Genomic DNA, 20,181 nt, shown 5'->3' with positions numbered 1-20,181 from the left:
GTTCCACGATGGCTGCTTCAGCACCGCCAGTTAGAGAAGTACGACACACGAACGGTACGAGATATCCCCCCCCCCAAAAAAAAAAGAAAAAAAGAAAGGCTCACAACCATCCCGTAGAAAGGCCCACAACCATCCCGTTACCGTTTCCACACAAGCTTCGCGAAAAAAGTGCGCCGTCATTATTTTCCTTCTAGTTCTTTTCTTTCTTATTCCCCCCTCATTGTTAGAGCTCGACGGTGGCCACAATGCGGCCGGAGGAGGAGAGAAACAACCGAGCGCGCGCGCGCAAACACGTGCTAGAAAGCAGCGCGGAGCAGACGACAACATGCTTTTCTATGCGGCGGCTAGCAGACGACGCGGCCGGGCTGCGCGTAGATTTTGACAGGGTCTCCATGGAGGGCGCTGACGCACAGAGCGGCGCAGCGCCCCCTGGCCCAGGTTTTCTCCCCTATTAGATATTGCAATCTTGAAATCGGGACATGGTTTGGGGCCATTGATTCAGCGTGCACTTTTCTGGAAATTTACAATTCAGGACGTAGCGTTCAACATTATTGTTCAGCCTGTTCCTCCGTTTTCACTGGAAATAATATTCAAGTGGGTACCACCACCAAAACATACTAAAGCTAACTCAAACTGTTGCAAAAGAAACAACACAAGACAGCCAGTTCAATGACACGCCCGCAGGCTCAGGCAATTTTTTTCTCGTTTGATTATGAAGCCGCGTGATGCACAGAAGACACGCAAGCTTATTTTACAAGCGAAGAACTTTTCTCGAAAAAGGTTTATGTGCAAGTGTGATTTTTTCCACTGTCTGATTGATGTTGCCTGTCCAGTTGGTCAGCAGTGGTCGCATTAGTTTGGTTAGGTCCTTAGTGCGACTGCGGTCTTCTCTCTCGCAAATCAACTCCGGAAATTGCACAAAATAGGGAAGAAGGGATGAAACCAACATGTTGCATAGCTTGCTGCTTCTTCTGACCTCCGGGCACTTCATCACCTTGCTAACAAAGGTGCACGGTGATTTTCAGACACTTTATGCGTCCATCATCAAGCATTTTGATAAGTCCAGGGTATTGCAGGAATCACAAGGCACGAAGTTAATGGATGGGGACTAATAAAATAAAATTATTGACACTTTAAAGTAAGCACTAGAAGTTATTTAAACTTTGGTAATATATAAATAATGAAAACACGGGCAGGCACTGAAAACAGAATAAATACAAATGTTTCATGAGATTCTGTAAAACTATTCATACTTTCTCTTCAAATGGACATGCAAAGTAACCAGCCAAGAATGCAATCGGTGCTAACTTTATGTCAGCTGCTGGTTCACACCACACATGAATGAATCCAAGCTGACTCGAAAACTCTCTCGCAGCAGACGTGATATGGCAGTTGGCAAGGTACGACTTTCATAATCACGAATGCCAAGTTTTATAGCTGTCTATTGTTGATAGGTGCATTTGCAGACTGATGCTTGCAAGATGCCAACCTACACAAAGCATGGCAAAATGTGTATACAGTTGAATCCCGCTATAACGAAATTCACGGTGCACGAAAAAAAATTCGTTCTCGCGGAACTTCGTTATCGCAAAAATTTGACGTGAAACGCAGAAAGAATTGCCCAAGCAGCAGCAAAGGCGTTTAATGCCAAAAATCTGTAAGCTTGGTTTGCTTACGCTTCACGGCGAGCAACGCCGTCACGCGATTTTCGCACTCGGTCAGCAAACCCATTGCAACATCGTCGCCTCGGACAGCAACGAAATTCCTGATGACATCAAAAGCGTCCATCACCTGTACGGCGGTTGCCGCAGCCGGCGCTTCCAGTACGTCGTCGTCTTCATCGGAAGAGTCCTTATCATTCCGGGCAGCTTTTATGATCTGCTCATCACTCACATCTTCGTGAACAACAACACAAGCGTCAGCGCCGATGTATTCGTCGAGCTCGAGATTAGGCGGCACGGTTCCTATTTCTCCCAGCGTTTTCCAGGCGGCCGCGATCCCCGGAGCCGGTGACGCCTCTTCGTCGTCGTCTGTAACGCCTGGTGTTAGGCCAGCAGAGTGTACGGGTCGACCTTCGGCAAATCCGGCGTGCCTGAAACAGTTCACAATTACTGAGCGCCCCAGTGTGCTCCAGGCAGCAGACATAATCTGCAGTGCCACGTACAAGTCCACCTTCGTGTCTCGGCTGGTTTCAGTGTTAAAAAGCAGCCGCTGAATTAACCTCCCGTGGTAAGCGCGCTTCAGGCTAAGAATCACGCCCTGATCGAGAGGCTGTAAGACAGACGTGCAATTGGGAGGGAAAAACCTCAGCTCCGTGTTAGTGAGCTTGACTTCGTCGGAGTGATGCGCTGAACAATTGTCCAAAAGCAAGCAAACTTTACGGCCCTGCCGCTTCATGTCGCGGTCGAATGCCATCATCCACTCGGTGAAAATAGCGCGGGTCATCCATGACTTGTTGTTCGCCTTGTACTGCACAGGTAGGCTACGAGTTCCCTTAAAACAGCGCGGCTTGGCACTTTTGCCTATGACTAACGGTGGACGCTTGTCCGAGCCATCCATGTTTGTGCAAAGCAGCACTGTGATGCGTTTTTTGCTGTGTTTGCCGCCGTGACAGCGCTGCCCCTTGAAGTCGAGCGTCCTAGCCGGCAACATCTCGTAGAATAGCCCGGTCTCGTCGGCGTTGTAAATGTCTGCAGGCGCGAAGTTGCTTAAAATTCCGGCCATGTTACTCGCCTTCCAAGCAGCTGCTCCGTCCACGTCTGCTGACATTGACTCGCCGCACAACACTTTTCCAACGATGTTATGGCGGGCCTTGAAACGGTTTAGCCAGCCAATGCTGGCTTTAAAATCATCAATGCCAAGTAGGCATGCATAGTTCAAGGCTTTCTGCTGGACGATGCTTCCGGACAGGGGGACGTTGCTGGCTCGTGCTTCCACAAACCACGCATGCACTGCTTTGTCCAACTCTTCATGGAGGGGCCGCGTCACCTTTCTGTGCTTCGGGGATGTGCCTGAAGCAAGTGCCATTCTCACGCTGTCCTTATTGCCTAGAATCGTTGACAGCGAACTTGCAGGAATTCCGAAGTCTTCAGCAATTGCCGCTTTCTTCCTTCCGCTTTCTGCTTGGGCGATTATTTGAGCTTTTTGCTCAAGGGAAAGAGTTTTGCGTTTTTTCACTTGCGTTGCCATCGTGTCCTGCGGATGAAAACTCGTCGTTGTCGAAGAGAAAGGCAGCGAGTGAACAACGCGACCACGACACAAAGCCAAAATGGCGGAACTGCAATCACGTGATTTCATGCTTAATGTGGCTTTGGATTTGACTTGGACTTCTCGCCAATAAAACTAGTTTCGGTTTCGATTTTGAACGAGAAAATTTCGTTGAAGCGGAAACGCTCTGCAAAAATGGTTCGTTGTGCAGAAAAATTTAGGCCATTAATTCTTATAGGATACTCGCGGGGAATAAAAAATTATTCGTTGTCGCGGAAATTTCGTTGTGGCGGTATTCGTTGTGGCGGGATTCAACTGTAAAACTATTTCAGAATTACGAATTTCAAAATAGTGTATATTTCAGAATAACGAAAGTATTTTATTTATTCTTCTATAATTTTGGAACATCAGTATTACGAATTCGGCTGAAATTAACAGCGCCGCAGCTTGCAACTCTTGCGTGAAACGAAACAGAAACCGCTGTTTCTGTGTGTATGGTCCGTGGGCTGTAGCTATCATCATCAGGACATCTAGGACCAGCTTCTAGCGCCACCATGAAGCTATGGTTATGGTGAGGTGGCACGACCGCGCATTCCGCCGCTTGGAGAAAACGCGCCTTCGGTTCATGCCGCCGCCACTGGTCGCCGCTGTGGCGCTGCTGTCAGCTCTTCGATGCATTCTCTCCGGCGCACGCCGGTTCGTTCGTTCTTGTTTGCCTGTAGATGCTGCTTGAGCTGTGGTGCTATTTTTCAATCGGCTTTGCCCTAGCTCAGGTTATCCTGTTTTGTTTGGTGCCTATGTAGTTTTTCTTGCCGAGGTGCTAGTGGGAGTATGTAGTACATGTGCATACTTTTCTGTTTCTCTTGCGTTTAGAAACCCCCCGCTAAAAAAAAAAAAAAATGAAAGAATCGTTGTCAGGCAAAATTACCTTCAATTGCTAAACAAAAAAATTAATGAAAGCATCGTTGTCAGGCAAAAGGCCAGTCAATTGCTAAAAAAATTAATGAAAGCATCGTTGTCAGGCTAAAGGCCAGTCAATTGCTAAAAAAAAATTAGTGAGAGCATTGTTGACAGGCAAAAGGCCAGTCAATTGTTAAAAAAAAATTAATGAGAGCATCGTTGTCAGGCAAAAGGCCAGTGAATTGCTAAAAAAAATTAATGAAAGCATTGTTGTCAGGCAAAAGGCCAGTCAATTGTTAAAAAAAATAATGAGAGCATCGTTGTCAGGCAAAAGGCCAGTGAATTGCTAAAAAAAAATTAATGAAAGCATTGTTGTCAGGCAAAAGGCCAGTCAATTGTTAAAAAAAATTAATGAAAGCATCGTTGTCAGGCAAAGGCCAGTCAATTGCTAAAAAAATTATTGAAAGCATTGTTGTCAGGCAAAAGGCCAGTCAATTGCTAAAACATAATAATGAAAGCACGGTTGTCACGCAAAATGCCAATCATTAACTAAAAAAAATAATGAAGCATTAATGTCAGGCAAAAGGCCAGTCAATTGCTAAAAAAAAAGATTAGTGACAGCATCATCCATGACCAGCTTCTTATATGTGCGAGACCTGAGTGAGGCAAATGAAGTTCTCAAAGACTGTGGCATCGAACACACATCTGTCATCACTCAGGCCAGTTATTCAAGGCTGATATTTTATATCGCTGGATATGTGGCGAAGAAATGCATCGCTGGCACCAAATGTGAAGACTGATGCAGACAACTCCCCAGTCTCAAGAACGGAACTGAGCGTGTCTTAATTACCAGTTGAAAGTCAGCGCTCGTTGTGTCGTCTTCTAATCTTGTGCTCCCGTCCACGTTCCGCGCTGTTACCTCAAGATGCATAACCAACATATGCCCAAGCTGCTATTCTAGTTAATTACCAGTGCAGTTGACATAGGCGGTCTTATGTTTCCATCAACCAATCTAAACGCCCCTGTGACATCCCATGAAAACACCTTTACTCGCTGTTTTAGTGCGCGTGAAATCCGAAGAGACAGCCTTATTGACTTGGTATCCATTCTCCAAATGACCAAACTGCAGCTGGTTGATGTCACGGACATATTAAATTTGTGACAAAGTGATCAAGTTCTATGTTCTTAGCAGACTACACCTGAAGACGCAGAATTCATTTTCAAAAGAAAGGCAAGGGAGAATGAAACTGTTGAAACTGAGGTGGGTTGTTTAATTTGCTATTTGGTTGTGAGCAGTTGTGTCTGGAAATTGTGTTTATTCTACCTGTATTACATGTATATTTGAGGCCATCAACAGCAACCTCAACATTGTGATATTTCACTTTTCTTTCCAGCATTCTTGCCCTTAAGTGCAATAAACAAAACTTTGCTTATCCATGAGAGGTTTTTGTGAATAAAACTGCAATTTGTTCCTTCTGTACTTATAATACCGTTTCACATCGCATGTTGCACGTTCTGGCTATCATCTGGCTAAAAATTGCACTTTCCCACTTTAGACGCACCGGAAATTCGCAGACAACAAAGAATAGAAATTAGCCTGATGCCTGCGTACTGTGCGACGTAACCGCACGTTAAATAATCGCTTGTCATCTGCATTCTCTGTAATCTTCGACTGCAACACCCCTCAGCCCGAGTCGCTTTGGCTTTTTTAAAACTCACGACACCAAACCAAGATATTTAGCTTTATAACTTCGACCACTGTGCCCATCGGGAAATGATGTAATGCATCTTCAGACCAAAACTTCTTCATTTAAGCAGCATTTAGTAGCACGACAAGCAAAACAACCGGCACAGCCGCATCGCCCGCTTTCACGGTGCCAAAGAGCATATTAGCAGTCGACGTCACTCCTGACTTGCCTATTTTGCTTACCTGGTTAAAATATTTCAAGTGGTAACAATAATTTTAACATTTTGTTGGTATGACTGCGCTGCAATCGCACCAAAGTTTACCCCAGCCACGGCCCGTCTCGAGGGGGAGCGCGCGCTCTCCCTCGAGACTGGCCGTGCCCCAGCGCGAGCCGAGCATGCATCGAAGTGCTGAGAGCAGCGCCACCTACGAGAGGCATGAAATGTAGGAGCGGCGCTCGCGGCCAGCTCGCGTCACCTAACCTTTCTAGCCACCATAGCTATGGTTTATTACGCAGTAGCCAGCAGGCCTAGCTGCCTGCGTTTTTTTCTTCCTGTGTTGTGTGCCATACGCGGCTCGGGTCGTTCACGCATGCGGGGCGGTATTTTAGTTGTTTCTTTTTTGCCGCAGATTATCTTATTGCGAAGTTTGTGCGAGATTGGAGACATTAGCCAGCGACGTGCCAAGAAGATATGAACGCAGCTGCTTTCACTGCAAGGAATCGACGCAGGGAAAAAGTGATTCGGCCTCTACAGACAGCGAGCATTGCCCCATCGACTGCCGCGATCATTATGAAAGACTGAGACGAGATTTTCAAAGTTCAGGGAGCATTGAAGATGGGGTCATAGAGACCTTTGATGTTTTTTGTTTTGTTCTGTTTTGTTTTTTTTTTTTTTGCACATGGACAAAGTCTGTACTTTCATCGCTCGATGCAATCACGCATGAAATGAGTGAGGTGTTCCGGAAAGTGGAAGGTGTATGTGCTGTAGTGGTGTAATGTAGTGCGCAGTCGTGTTTGTTGCACGCAGCAGAAGAAAATAATTGATTTCTTCAAATAAATCAGCTCTGAGTTAGTGCAACATTTTCACTTGAGGTTTTACTTGTCTACACATGTGCCTACTGCCAAGGTATGTCATTTTCATACTTAGGTATGACCACTGGCTTATAATCGCAAATTTTTCATTAAAACGATATTTCAAAACAACGAATAAATTTTTGCGCTCCTGCGGGATTCATTATATCGGGATTTGACTGAAGCTCCAAAACATCCGTGCACAACAGAGAAACAGACACCTTTGTGCCATTTCTCTGCCAAAAATCCACGGATTTAAGTACTGCCCTCATGCTTAGCGAGATATCTTTCTGCCCAGATGTGTCACTGAAGTGTTTTAAGGTGAAAGCCTTTAACAGCTCAAGAGTGGCATCGGCAGAAAGTGTGCGCCGATGATAAAGTCTGTGATGTGTAAGAGTGAGAAAGCTCCTCCCCTCTTTCCCCTTCGTCTCTTTTCCTCCCTCTATCAGGAGACCAAAGAGAGAGAGTGCCCTTCTCCCTCTATAGACAGAGTCTCTGTCGAGGAATCAGGAGCGTTCAAAGTATCGTAGCAGCGCGACCAAAAGGCTTCCGCTTTGCTGCATGTAAGGTGACCTGACCTAAGTGTTCCCCTGAAATTTTTCTATCAAGAACAAGCAATCTCATAAAATGTTTTCTCGTATCTTAGAAACGAGAGTATTAGTGCAGCTGACAATTACCTCACAACCAGCAGCAAAGCAAAGCTCTGCCATGAGCAGTGCAGAAGCGAATGTGGCGGCACTTTATTGAGTGGCAGAGAAGAGCACTGTAATCACAGCACATTCAGATGCACAAAGCAAGCTGTCATGTCGTATTTTTTAAACTTCTCAGGCTTTCATTTTTGTCCGGTAAAAAGTGCTACGCGAAGGCTACCTCGTTAGCATTTCAGTCAGGCCATTCTCGCAATGCTTGAAAACTTCCCCGCTGGCACCTGAGAGTTTAAGCAATATTTAAATGTTAGTTTATGTTGACTACTTTCGAAGTAGGCAGAAAAAAAAAAACAGCACTAGGTGGTATTTTAAATACAGAAATGTTGTGGGCATTCCCAATCCCCTGCCCCCTTTATAACGCAGAGCGTAATTATAACGCGAGTTACGCGCGCTGTTAAGGAGGTTAGTGGAAGAGAGGGCACACTGGGCAGGCCACCCCCCCCACCGCCTCCCAGTCTCCCGCAGTGACGCTGCCCAGTCTCCCGCTCTTTCCTCCCGGCGTTATTACGCGCTGGCGTTAAAATGGGGGCAGGAGATTGTGAATCCCCACAATGCTCACTTGAATAAAAAGACAAAATGACAAGTAGGTATTTATAAAATATTGGCCCACCTTAGCTGGGACAACTGCATAAACTTTACAGTCACTAGCCTCCTGCAGTGCTCAACACAGAACTCACCATTGGGGCTGCTGGAGCTGTGCTTGGCTGAGCCAGCTACTGAAGGCGGTGGGGTAAGCAGACCAAACCTCTACCTGACTCCCCAAAGGACCTGTGTGTCCGATGGAGTGCGTGTGCCACCCAGGGCCCACATGCTGCCTGCCATCCACGATGAGCCCTGATGCAGGCGCAGCTTGGGAGGCCACAGCAATGACGACGCCGAGCCATTAGGCATGCCACATTCACTCGTGCCACCTACTTGCCCAGCTCCTTCAGATGCTGCCTGCAGGCTTGTTGGCTTCGACCACGTGCCTGTACAAGCAACAAACAAGAAGAAAAACAGATAGATGTACTTTTCTTTTTCCCGAGTTGGCAGCACCTGCCGATCGAGGCTTCAGACACACCTGTTTTTCTGTCTTACCCCACTTACCCCTTCGCACTAAAATAGTCTTTTGAAACTTGCATTAGGCAATTTTCAAGCAGCAGAACTGAGGTGAACTAAGCATCATTGTCTCAAGCCGTTATTGTGCGGTTATTTACATGCTGCTAAATTTAAATATAAAAGGTGCTACATGTTTTTCGGACATAGCTTACAACCTAAACCATTCCTTAGGGTTCAGTGTAAGAGCATGAATTAAATTTCGGACGCATCGCACCTAATGCCACAGTTCTACCTCTGACATTATTTGCGTTGCACATTTAAAAGGGTTCAAGGCCTTTGAATTTTTTTTTTTTTTTTTGAAAATCAAGGATTTAAAGGGTTTGTGCAAATCCTGCAGTAAAAGGACTGTGGCACGGCGCCAAACACCAATCAGACGTAGGGGTTTTGACGATTTCTGACTGCAGTCTTCGCATATACTAATCTCGCAATGAAGCGCTGCTCTGGATGGAGACGTGTTGTCTGTATAGGCTAGCACAAGGCATGATGTGCACCTATCCTTAGAGAGCAGGCTAACATGGTATTCTTCGAAGGTAAGTACTTGTGTTTAAACACGTGAAAAGACAGCAAAGAAGAGAAGGGGAGCACAGGGGGCAAAAAAAATCATGAGCGCAATAAAATGGTGGCCTTGTTCAGAATGAACGCTGCAAAGCCAAAGCAGCCACAGCTGGTCAGGCTCTGGTCAGCTGCTGAACCTATGATGCTGATGGTGCTAGCGTGGCCATTAATAGTGATGCTGACTATTAGGATACAGTTGCAGATTCCGCCATGCCAGCTGCAACCGTGCCAGTTCCACAAAAGCTATTCTTGCATTGGCAGAGGCAACTTTTGGAAGATACAGGGCGGTGGTAGTACAAATGGGAAGTCCAGAGAGAGAGAAAAAAAAATTGGAAGCCTCATGGGCAAATTGGGAGGGTTGGCAGGTGCAATATACTGTGCGATATTAGTGTACATCGAAGAATATCAAGTGATCGAAATTTCCAGAGCCCTCCACTAAAGCGTACATTGTAGCCTAAGTCGCTTTGGGATGTTAAATCCTCTAAAACCTAAAACAATCATTTATACACGCAAATAAAGATTTTTTATTATTTTGCAAAAATATTTGCTGTCCTATAAAGGGTTAATTGGAAAGAAACATGCAGACCAAACCAACTAAATGAAGTATTACAGATTGGCAATTGCTTATTCAACTCTTTTTGGCTTCGAGGACAGCTAGATCAATGCCAGTTTCCTTTTTCATTTTTGATGGCATGATCATCAAATTTACATCTTTGTTGTTAATCAGCACGGAGACCAATTAACTGGTCGTGTATTGCACAAGAATGGCTACATAGGAAAAATGCTGATGGTTCATCATGAATAAAATGGACAGAAACAAAGAACCAAATGCAGTGCCGACATTTCAGCGAAGTCCCTGCTTTGTTCCACTTTTACAGCCATCTTTCTATTATTAATATACGGGTAGAATTCCTTAATTCGAGGCATTACAAGTGTGCTGTCATAAGATATACTACTTTGAACACCTTTATTTAATCCTGATCTGCAGCTGTTAAGCATGCACTATGATTTCAGTGCATCTAATTAGAAATAGTAATCACACTCGCAGAAAGCAAGTTTAAGGGGACTAGCAACTGAGTGAAACGTGACACAAGATCATGATGCAAACGAGAAGATGAACGGCAACAATGCACTCTCGTTTTATCATGCACTCTCGTTTTATCACTACACCCCCCTATCGCTCTTCTCGTGTCGACCATCAACATAAGACTGGATCTATTTTTTGCCGTACTGACACTTTTTTGCATTCTTTCATTCCTCCCACATCGAAAGAGTGGAACCACCTTCCCGCTGCCGTGGCTTGTATACAGGATTATACTGCTTATCGTCAGTCTCTGATGACGATGCTTTTATCTGATGCGAATAGTTAGTTTCTTTGTTGCTTGTTATTTTCTTCGTTTTTATTACTTTTTTTTCTGCTATGTTTGTTCAGTTTCTTGCGTTGCATTTGTTACAGTTGTTGTTTCTGTACTTTTTCGAATACTGTGTGTTGCTACATTTTAACTACGTTGTTGTGCCGCCTTTAACAAAAAATAATTTTTTTCTTGCGTTGTTTGCTTGCCCACTCCCCTCTGTAATGCCTCGGCGCTTGAGGGTATTGAAAATAAATAAATAAATAAATGAATTCCTTTGCATTGCCAGTGAAGTGTTTTGAGCTTGTGTCAGTAGATGGCACTACAGTGTTTTGCATTTATTGTTGTGAAGCAGTAACCATCGTTCACTAAACCCGTTGCCGGCAAAGTGTGCACTGCAATGTTGCAATGTTTTTGGCTGTTCGAAGTGCAACAAACACTGTGCTAAAGAAAAACTGTACTAATTACTGTCTGGCAGCCACTTCTACCAACGTGCAATGTTATTCCAGCCACAACACTGCGAATGCCCTTTGTAAAAACAGCAGCAGCAGCAGCAGCAGCAGCCAACTCACTAGTGGTCCACGACCGTTCACTCTCGGGGGATATGTGCAGGTCGCTCATCCTGTCTGAAAGGTCTGTCAGACGTGCTGAGCGACGAGAGGACTTCGTCTGCCAGCTGTATGTGCTCCGCCTGTCTCCGAAGTCACTCTGGCCAATGTGCTGAGAACCCTCGTCCCAGCTGGGCAGGTATTCCGCTGAACTCAGGCTAACACCACTAGAGGCACAGGGGCTCGAAGATGACAGGCTGCCTGCACCCGAGCCAACCAGCTTCCTGGGGAAATCCAACACAAGTGCCGCCCAGGGGGAAATCTGTATGCTGTCACAATGACTGCTTCTGCAAGGCTTAGTACTGCGAGACACTTAAAAGAAAGTAGGAAGAGTGAATCCTGCTGGAAGCTAGGAGATCATAATCAAGAGCAAAAGTGACTTCCTGAATTCGTGATGGAAACGGAAAAGGCAATGCACTCAAACCTCACAGCAATTAAATTCAATTTAAAGAAATCCTGGATGTAATGAATTATTTCAGTCTTCGAAACCTCATACTCACTGAACACCGTATAGTACTTTTAGCATCAAAGCGTAATAAAATTTCACTGCTGAAATGAATTGAACCTGAGCCTAAATTGTAATACAAGTTCAAATGATTGAGCTGAGTGCATACATTTAAAGACGCATTGGAACGGGAAATGTGATGATAAAGATACTAGTGGCCAGCGCGCAGCCTGCTTCCGCCATCTGGGATAATACAGGCAAGGCCGGAGAACGTGACTTCGAGTGAAACCACTACAAAGCTCTAGTGTCGGGGCAACCAGTCACCCACACCAGCCCGCACAGCTGATGTGGCCGTGTTGCTTGCAATCTGCATCGATGGATGTATGTCGAACTCCCTGTGCTCAAAGCTAGTGTGCTATGTTTACCCAAAACCCCGTAAGAGGAAAAGGTGTCAGTTGCCTTCGGCACACCCATGACCTTAGAGCTCACTATTGTGTCCTCAAAGCAAATAGCCTTGCCTCTCTACAATGAGCACAAGGAAACCAAAATGCACATTCTTGCACTTATGATAGAAAAGCGGCGAAGTGCACAGTAGGCTTGATTTTATTTTACTGCGTGCCAACTAAAAGACCCCTTCTCTCTCTCTCTAATATGAAAAAAGGGGCGGGGAAAAAAATGTGCCCACAATGGGGCTGCGACAGCGGCGGACACGCCATCATAAGGGGGGATGAGGGTCTTAAAAACTTTTTTTTTATTTCTTAACCTATCTTGCTGAAAATTGCCATGGTGATATATCTTTGAATGGTGATTCCAAATATGTATTTAGATTTGAAATACCTCATCTAGACATGAAAATATGGCAAGATAATGTACTGCACATAGTGTCTTTTCTTACGGGCCATTACAGCAATTTCTTAATTAAAAAAACTGGTTTTAAAAATATGCTGTCATTTCCAAGAGCCTACTGCACATCCTAAAGCTAAGGAAATTTTTAAGAAGTCATTATATAGGTAATGAATGGATAACAAATTTGGGAGAAAAAAGACAATGTGGGAGTAATTAGTTTACATCTGATCTAATTGCTAGTCTATCAGACTTTATCGAAAACGGAAAGCTTTAGGATGTAGCTGAGATTTTACTGAAAAAAATGATACCAAGTTCAATAAAATCCATGCATGCAAACATTATGAAAAGTTCCGTAAGGCAAGGCTTTTTACCAAATAAACAAAGCTGAGAAAACTGCATTCAAAGTTTTACTCACTGTGCCACTTTTGTTTTCCAATCACATGGAAAGATTTAATGCTTTAGCATGCAGCCCAGTTATTGGTGAACAAAATGACACCAAATTTACATAAATCTGTTCATGTAATGGCTGTGAAAATCTATGTATGGCATTGGCACTTGACAAAAAAAAAGATGCTCAGAAAGTCACTTGCTACAGTCTCTGAATCTTCTGAATCTGATGCAGTGTGCAACCAGCACTACTACCTAATAAATGTGTCTGCTTTCTCTGATGCAACCAATAGTAGTGGCAACTGTTCCATTAGTTAAATCTGCCTTATTTGTTGTCCACAAGTGACGCTGACATCACCTGACGGCCGCTTTCAGCGCAGTTTGAAAAATTGGGTTGCACCGGCACTTTGCAGTACATGCGCCCTGCAATTTAAGCATTTCTTGATTTCGGGTCATCGCTGCTGGAACTACATTAGCTAAAACTTGACCTTTCGCTCTCCAAAATTGTCAAAATCGCACTTATAAGTCCTGCAAATTCCCTAGGTCTATTTTTGACGGAAGGAGGCCTACGCCGACCATAAGTGCGAGAATATGAACTGCTTTCACAAACATGCTTTTCGAAGGAAACGTGAAATTGTCAGTGTTAGGCTACTGTCCACTTCTCTCAGCAGCTCTGTGCCACAGCGCCGCAAAAACGAGACCTGCTCAGTCATGCCTCTCTAGGTGTAATTTCATGCCAATATAGTTTCAAAGTGTTCGACATGATCTGACGTATACGAATTACCATACACTGCCAATTGTCGCCCTTTCTTCAAAAAATGAATTTCCGAAATTTGAGGGTTGACTTATAATGGGAGCTGACCAATGTGCAAATTCGTAATTGACCTATATGCATGGCTAAGTGCGTATCCTGCGCATTGAGCTAAAATGTCAAGAGTTGGGTAACAAATTTTATGAGGCATAAAGGCCGGAGCCTAAGGCAACACACAACTAATGACTCGTGGGCAAAACAGTCCTTTCTGCTTGGTCAAACTGGCACTGCCAACTAGACCCCTGTCTGGTTTGACATGGCTAGTTTTTGACTCTAAAGCATTGAAGGACTCCGATGCCTTGCTCCTTCCGTTCGGGATTTCACAGTGATGACATAAGACGATGACAATGCTAACACCCTCCCCACCCCCCCCACATGCAGCTCACTCACTGTAAAACAGTTTGGATGAAGAAGGAAGAAATCCAAGCAAGATGCTTCCTTGGGACCACCTACCTGCTCCTGGCCTGGTGTCTGCAGGCTTCCTCATTGCCAGCGATGTTTGGCTGACAGAAGACCTTGCGTAGCCACCATTTTGAACGTTGCGATCAGGACTAGACATGGCTCCTCTGCTGGTGCGCTGCCTAAGTGTTGACGTACCATTCATCCTGGGTGCACTCGCTGCAGACTGTTGGCCATTAAATGGCCTGTTGTAGTCCCTCGATGGACTAGCTACAGAAGCTGGCATCCGCATGTCGGAAATGAAGCGGCCATCAGGTGAGGAGGAGAAGGCATCCCTCTGCTTGAAGAACAGTGAGTGAGTGAGTGAACTTTATTAACTGCTCGGGGATCTTTTTCTTCGCCTCTTCAACCGAGGCTGACGAGCGGTTGGCGCCCCCAGTCAAGGGCACCACTGGCTTTCGCCAGTTTGCGAGCTCTTGTGACCAGGTAGAGCTGAGCCTCCGGGTCAGAGCTGGCCAGCAAAGCCTCCCACTGTCTTTCATTTGGGTTTTCAATTTTTTGTAGTTGATGTGAGCTGCATTCCCATGTTATGTGGTACAGGGTAGGGGTCTTCCCGCACCACGGGCACTCGTCTCTGAATGTCGTGGGATGCATCATGTGTAATATGTGTAAATTAATGAAGGTGCCCGTCTGTAGCCGCCTCAGATTTATGGCCTCCTCGTTGCTGAGCTTTTTATGCGGCTCCGGATATACTTTCCGCAAGCCTCTATAGTGTTGTAGTATTGTGGTGTAGTCAGGGTCAAGCGGAATCAGGTCCTCTGTCCCGAGACTGTTGGGCGCACGGTAGGTTGCATGTCCTCGTGCTACCCTGTCTGCGTACAAATTCCCCGTGACCCCTGCATGCCCCGGAATCCACACTAGTGTTTGAGTGCATTGTTTTGTTGGCTCGCTTGTGGAAGAAAGGATTTGGTGCGCTACCTTAGATAATTTACCCCGTTGAAAATTTCTGCATGCGGATTGAGAGTCGGACAGTATCGTCAGACTCTCTCCCGTTTCTCTTCCTTGCCTAATGGCCAGTGCGATAGCCACTTCTGCCTCCGTGACTGTACAGTTTTGGATCGAGGCGCTAACTACCTCCCGGCCTTCGCAGTCTGTGACCGTGGCTATCGCCCTCTTTGCGTTGGTTTCGTATAAGGCTGCGTCGGTGAACCTTGACGTGTCTTGTTGGCCAAATGTTTTTTCATAATACTCTGCCCTTGCCTGCCTTCTTCCCGGGTGTAGGCGGGGGTCCATGTTTCTAGGTATGGGCCGAACTCGGTACCAATTTCTGACTTCCCGCGATACCTCTCTTGTCTTGTTATAAACCTGTAGGTGTGTGCTATATCCCAGTCTTTCCAACACCCGTCTTCCCGTCCTCGTTTGTAGAAGTCTGTTTAGCTGTGACTTGATTTGGGCTTCTGCTAATTCTTGTATTGTATAGTGCAGACCCAGAGCTGCTAGTTTGTGGTTCGGTGTGTTCTTGGGGAGCTTGAGTGCGGTCTTGATAGCCATTTTGATGATGGCGTCCGCTCTGTCTTCCTCTCCTTTGGTCATATTGAAGTAGGGTAGAGCATACGCTACTCTGCTAATAACGAGGCTCCGGACAAGTTTGAGTGTGTCGGGCTCCTTCATCCCCATCTTTTTGCTGGTCACCCGTGCTATCATTCGGGCGACCTGCTGGGTCGAGGTCTTGAGCAGATTAAGCGTGTGTTGACACCTTTGATTCGATTGGAGCCACATCCCCAGGATCCTCACGGTTGTCTTTTCGGGCACTGTCTCCCCTTGTAGCCGGATCTCGAGCTTGTGGCCTTGATCTGTGGGAGCAGAGCGGTTGCCCTTCCCTCGCCAGAATCTGATCAGCTCTGATTTCCGTGATGAGCACTCCAAGCCCCTCTGCTTTAGATATTCTTCGATGACAGATGCTGCTTCTTGCAATTTCGCTTCCTTCTCCCCGAGTGATCCTGTGGTCGTCCAGATGGTGACGTCATCAGCATACATAGCGTGCTGTATGCCCTCCACCTTCTCGAGGCGCCTGGCCAGGCCAATCATTGCCACGTTGAACAGCGTGGGCGAAATGACTGCTCCTTGAGGTGTCCCTTTGTTGGGCAGGGAGAAGGTCTCTGTTTCTATATTGCCAATCTTGATTTCGGCCGTCCGGTTACTCAGAAAGCTCCTAACGTACTCGTAGACTCTGGTTCCACAATTCGTGTCTGCCAGGCCATCTAAGATCGCCTTGTGACTAACATTATCAAATGCACCTTTAATGTCCACTGCCAAAACTACGTGTTCTGCCGAGCGTGGGATACCTGTCAAGACCTCTTCTTTAATCTGCAGGAGAACGTCCTGGGCTGATAGCTTCTCTCTGAAGCCAAACATGGTGTCCGGCATCTGAGCGCTATCCTCTAAGTAATTTTTCAGTCTATTATTGACAACCCTCTCGAAAATCTTTCCCAGGCACGAAGTTAAAGAAATGGGCCGCAAATTCTCTATTGCCAATTTTTTCCCGGGTTTCTGGATCATGATGACCACCGAGTGTTTCCACTGCGCTGGCACCGCTCCTGCTTCCCAATGCTTGTTCATGAAATGCGCCAGTGCCTTGATATTGCTGTTGCTCATGTTCCGAATTATGCCATTAGTGATCTTGTCGTCACCAGCCCCTGTGTTTCGAGTGGCACTTGCTATTGCCGTCCGGACTTCTTCCTCCGTGATCGGCTCGTCCATTTTCGGATTTGTGTTTCCTTTGTAATCTTCTGCGTATGGATATGGATCCTCTAGGTCTACTCCGTAGCATTTGTCGTGGACGGCCTTGATCACATCTTCCTTCGTGCCTGGGAATGTGTGTAGCAACCGCTCCAGCGACTTCTGCCCCTCTCGCTTGGTTTTGGTGGGGTCCATGATGGCTTTTAGAATTCGCCACGTCTTGGAAGTGCTGAGCGTCCCCTGCAGAGAGTCGCAGAATTTGCCCCAGTTGGCTCTCGTCAGTTGTTCAGCGTACTCCGCCGCCTTCTTTGTGATCTCCACAATTTTCATCCTAAGCTTTCGATTGTGCCTCTGTTTCTTCCATCTTCTTAACAGTCCCCTCCTCGCTTCCCACAGGTGGAGTAGATGGGCGTCTATTTCTGGTGTCTCATTTGTGCGTGTCAGTTCTTGGGTAAATCTCTGCTTGTTTTTCCGCAGCGCCCCGCACCAGCTATCAAGATCCTCAATCTCGCCTTGGTCCTCCTCCTGCGCTTCTCTGAACTTGTGCCAGTTGGTAATCCTGGCTGCGCCAACCTGTCGCCTGATCTTGTAGGTGTGGATGGTCGTGCTCACTATATAGTGATCACTGCCGAGATCGTTAAGCGTGTTTATCCACTCAACATCGCCACAGTTCTTGACCATCGTTAGGTCCGGGGTAGTGTCCTTGCTCACACTGTTGCCCGTTCTCGTGGGCACTCCCGGGTCCGTTACCAGTGTTAATTCATGTCTGTCTATTAGCTCTCTAATAATGCGGCCTCTCTTGTCCTGTCGCGTGTATCCCCAGGCCAGGTCTTTTGCATTAAAGTCGCCTAATATAATTAGCTGATTTTCTCTTACCAAGTTTAATGTTTCTCCGAGAAGTCTGTCGAAGTCGATCTTTCGTTGGGAGGGGGGGCTGTATACATTTAGGATAAAAGTGCCCTGTTTTTTGTCACTCTTTTGGACCACCTCCACAAGGATATGGGGTGTTTCAATCCCTTTAAATTGGTCATGCCGAATTGTTGTAATGGTCTTCTCCACCATTGTCGCCACCTTCCAGCTCTCGTCATCGGCAGCAAAGACCTCGTACCCGCTAATTGAAGGGGAACTGCCAACCTCCTGTAGGGCAATCACAGCCGGTGGTTCCGCTTGCGAGGCCAGCAGCTGTGACAACATCCCTTTCTTGCGTCGGATGCTTCTACAATTCCACTGCCAAATCTCTAGGCGGTCTTGCTTCGCCTTCTGGTGTCTAGTCATGATCGGTCTCAGATTGCAAGCTTGTCAGTCCGGGCCTGTGATACGGCTTCTCAGCCCTTTCTCTTACTGTGGTGGCTGTTGTTTGCTTCCTAATCAGTTTGGTCATCTCGATTTGCATCGCCTGAAACTTTTGCTCTATATAGCCAGTGACTTGTTCCATGGCTTTCTTTGTGATTTGCTCAATGATGTGTGGGAGCAGCTGTGCTAGCTTTTACTCTACTATTCTTCCTACGTCTTCGGCAGTCAAAGGGAGTGTCTGATTTGCCGATGGTGTGGATTTGTCGAACCTGTTTTGTGTAATGTTAATTTGGTTCTGCATCTGATCTAATCGTTGCTTAATCATTGCGTTCTCCTTTCTTATTCCTTTTAGCTCGGCTAGAATTTCTGTTCTTTCCTCATCTAGCTGTTTTTGGGAGGGCAATGCTGGCCAGCTCACCTGATCAAGGTCTTTTTTCTTCTCTTCTTTCTTCTTCTCCCAGGCGCCTGGCTTGCTTTTCTTCGCTGGCTTCTTGAGTTCCGTGTTGGCCTCCGACCTGGACTGGGACCTGGACCGCTCACGCGATGTTTCTTCCTCCCCGTCCGAACTGAACCACCTCTGATGCTTCTTCATGATGCCACTCGTTTCTGGGCGGCTCTGACGTGACTTTGGATGTCCCTTTGTCTTCTTTGTGATCTCCTTGAGCTTGCTTCGGCAGCCGGCGGCTCCAGTCTCATGTGCTCCTCCACAGAGAGCGCATTGGAGTTCGCACTCGTGACTTTCCTCCGGATCTTGCTTGTTGCATCTTCTGCATGCCCTGATAGACGGGCTCGGGCATACGTCTGTTCGGTGTCCTAGCTTTCGGCAGGTGTAGCAAAATTGCTTCGTTGGCTTGTACAGATCGCATGGGATCTCTCCCCCATAGTAGTACACCCACTTCGGTACGATTGGCCCCTCAAAGACAATGAGGGCCGACTTGGACTTGCCCATTGCTCTGGCCGCGATAATTTTCACGCCCTGGGTCCTGACGAACAGGTTCTTCATTAATTCCTTCTCCGTTGCCCCGGGGTTGATGCCATGGGCCACCCCTTTGAGGTACTCTTCCGGTGTAGTCATAAAAGCGTTGACCGGATGGTCTTTTCCCTCGAAATTCAAGCTTCGGATGCTCATCATGCGCTCCGCCATCTGTATGTCTGGGGTGCTGGTGACCATGATGTTGGATCCCGGTCGAAGGCGGACCAACAAGTCTTTCAGACGAAAATTCTGTGGATCTCCGCAGGCTTGCGCTATAGCCTTGGCTACTTGGGGTGTTGTCAAGTTCTTCACCACCAGACCCTGATGGGGTCTGAAGATCACCTTAGCGTCATTCATCGGCAGTGGTTTCGCGCGCCTGAGTCGCCACTCCACCTCTCCGCCTTTAAAACGGTTCGAATTTCGCGCTCCCTCCTCCGCGCCGGGCCGGCGTCCTCTCGGAACAGGCGCGTCAGCTACGTCGTGACGTTGGCTGGAATCCTGCACGGTGGCGCTGCCTCCGCGGCTTCCCCGGCTGCTCTCCGCGCCGCTCGCCATCTTGGATTCATGTAGCGCCGCAGCGGCCATCTTGGCTGGTGGCGCCGTCGTCGCCGTCTCGCCCACTTGAGTGTTTGCTGTCGTATTCTCGGTAATCTTGGCCTGACGCTCCCGTTTTTTCGCTTTTTTCTGCCATAGTCTCGAAACTACGGTTGTCCACTCGCCTTGAAAGGTGTTTTCCGTGGTATTCGTGTCGGTGGTCTCGATGGTGTTGCAGCCGGCGTTCCGCCTGTTTCCCCGTCGGGTGGAGGCAGGTTCGGGCACGGTGTGGTGTCCATCGATAGATCTTGGCCTTGGGTGCCGTCCATTCTCGAGCGAAATGTTGGCCCGGATGGACCTCCTTTGTCTAGATCCTCGCCCCCGGCGGTGGCTGCCGCCAGCCGCAGGGCGCTCTCGGTTCCACTCGCTCCTCCGCTGCCGCGCTAAGCCTAACGCCGGCGTAGTCGATGGAAGTGCTGCGATAATCGAAAAATCGGTGGTCCGCTCACCAAAAAGTTGGTACTGTCAGACTCCTGTCATGTTCCGATCTTCGCTTGTTAATTTGAAG

The 20,181-nt window shown here is 47.0% G+C and overlaps 1 protein-coding gene across 1 annotated transcript; it reads right to left on the bottom strand.

The window, feature by feature from the left end:
• Window positions 1-4,532: 4,532 nt before the first annotated feature.
• On the bottom strand, window positions 4,533-14,366 carry LOC146177707 (uncharacterized). Its single transcript, XM_084581622.1, has 3 exons — window positions 14,129-14,366; window positions 11,151-11,498; window positions 4,533-8,541 (listed from the first exon to the last, which is right to left on the bottom strand). The coding sequence occupies exons 1-3, from the start codon at window positions 14,364-14,366 to the stop codon at window positions 8,321-8,323; spliced, it is 807 nt and encodes a 268-aa protein (XP_084437748.1). The 3' UTR covers window positions 4,533-8,320.
• Between the last annotated feature and the right edge of the window lie 5,815 nt (window positions 14,367-20,181).

The sequence above is a fragment of the Amblyomma maculatum genome, chromosome 10 (genome assembly GCF_055883805.1).
Source record: "Amblyomma maculatum isolate TAMU_Amacu chromosome 10, ASM5588380v1, whole genome shotgun sequence".
In the NCBI taxonomy this organism is placed as follows: domain Eukaryota; kingdom Metazoa; phylum Arthropoda; class Arachnida; order Ixodida; family Ixodidae; genus Amblyomma; species Amblyomma maculatum.
This window is presented reverse-complemented; position numbering and strand designations above follow the sequence as displayed.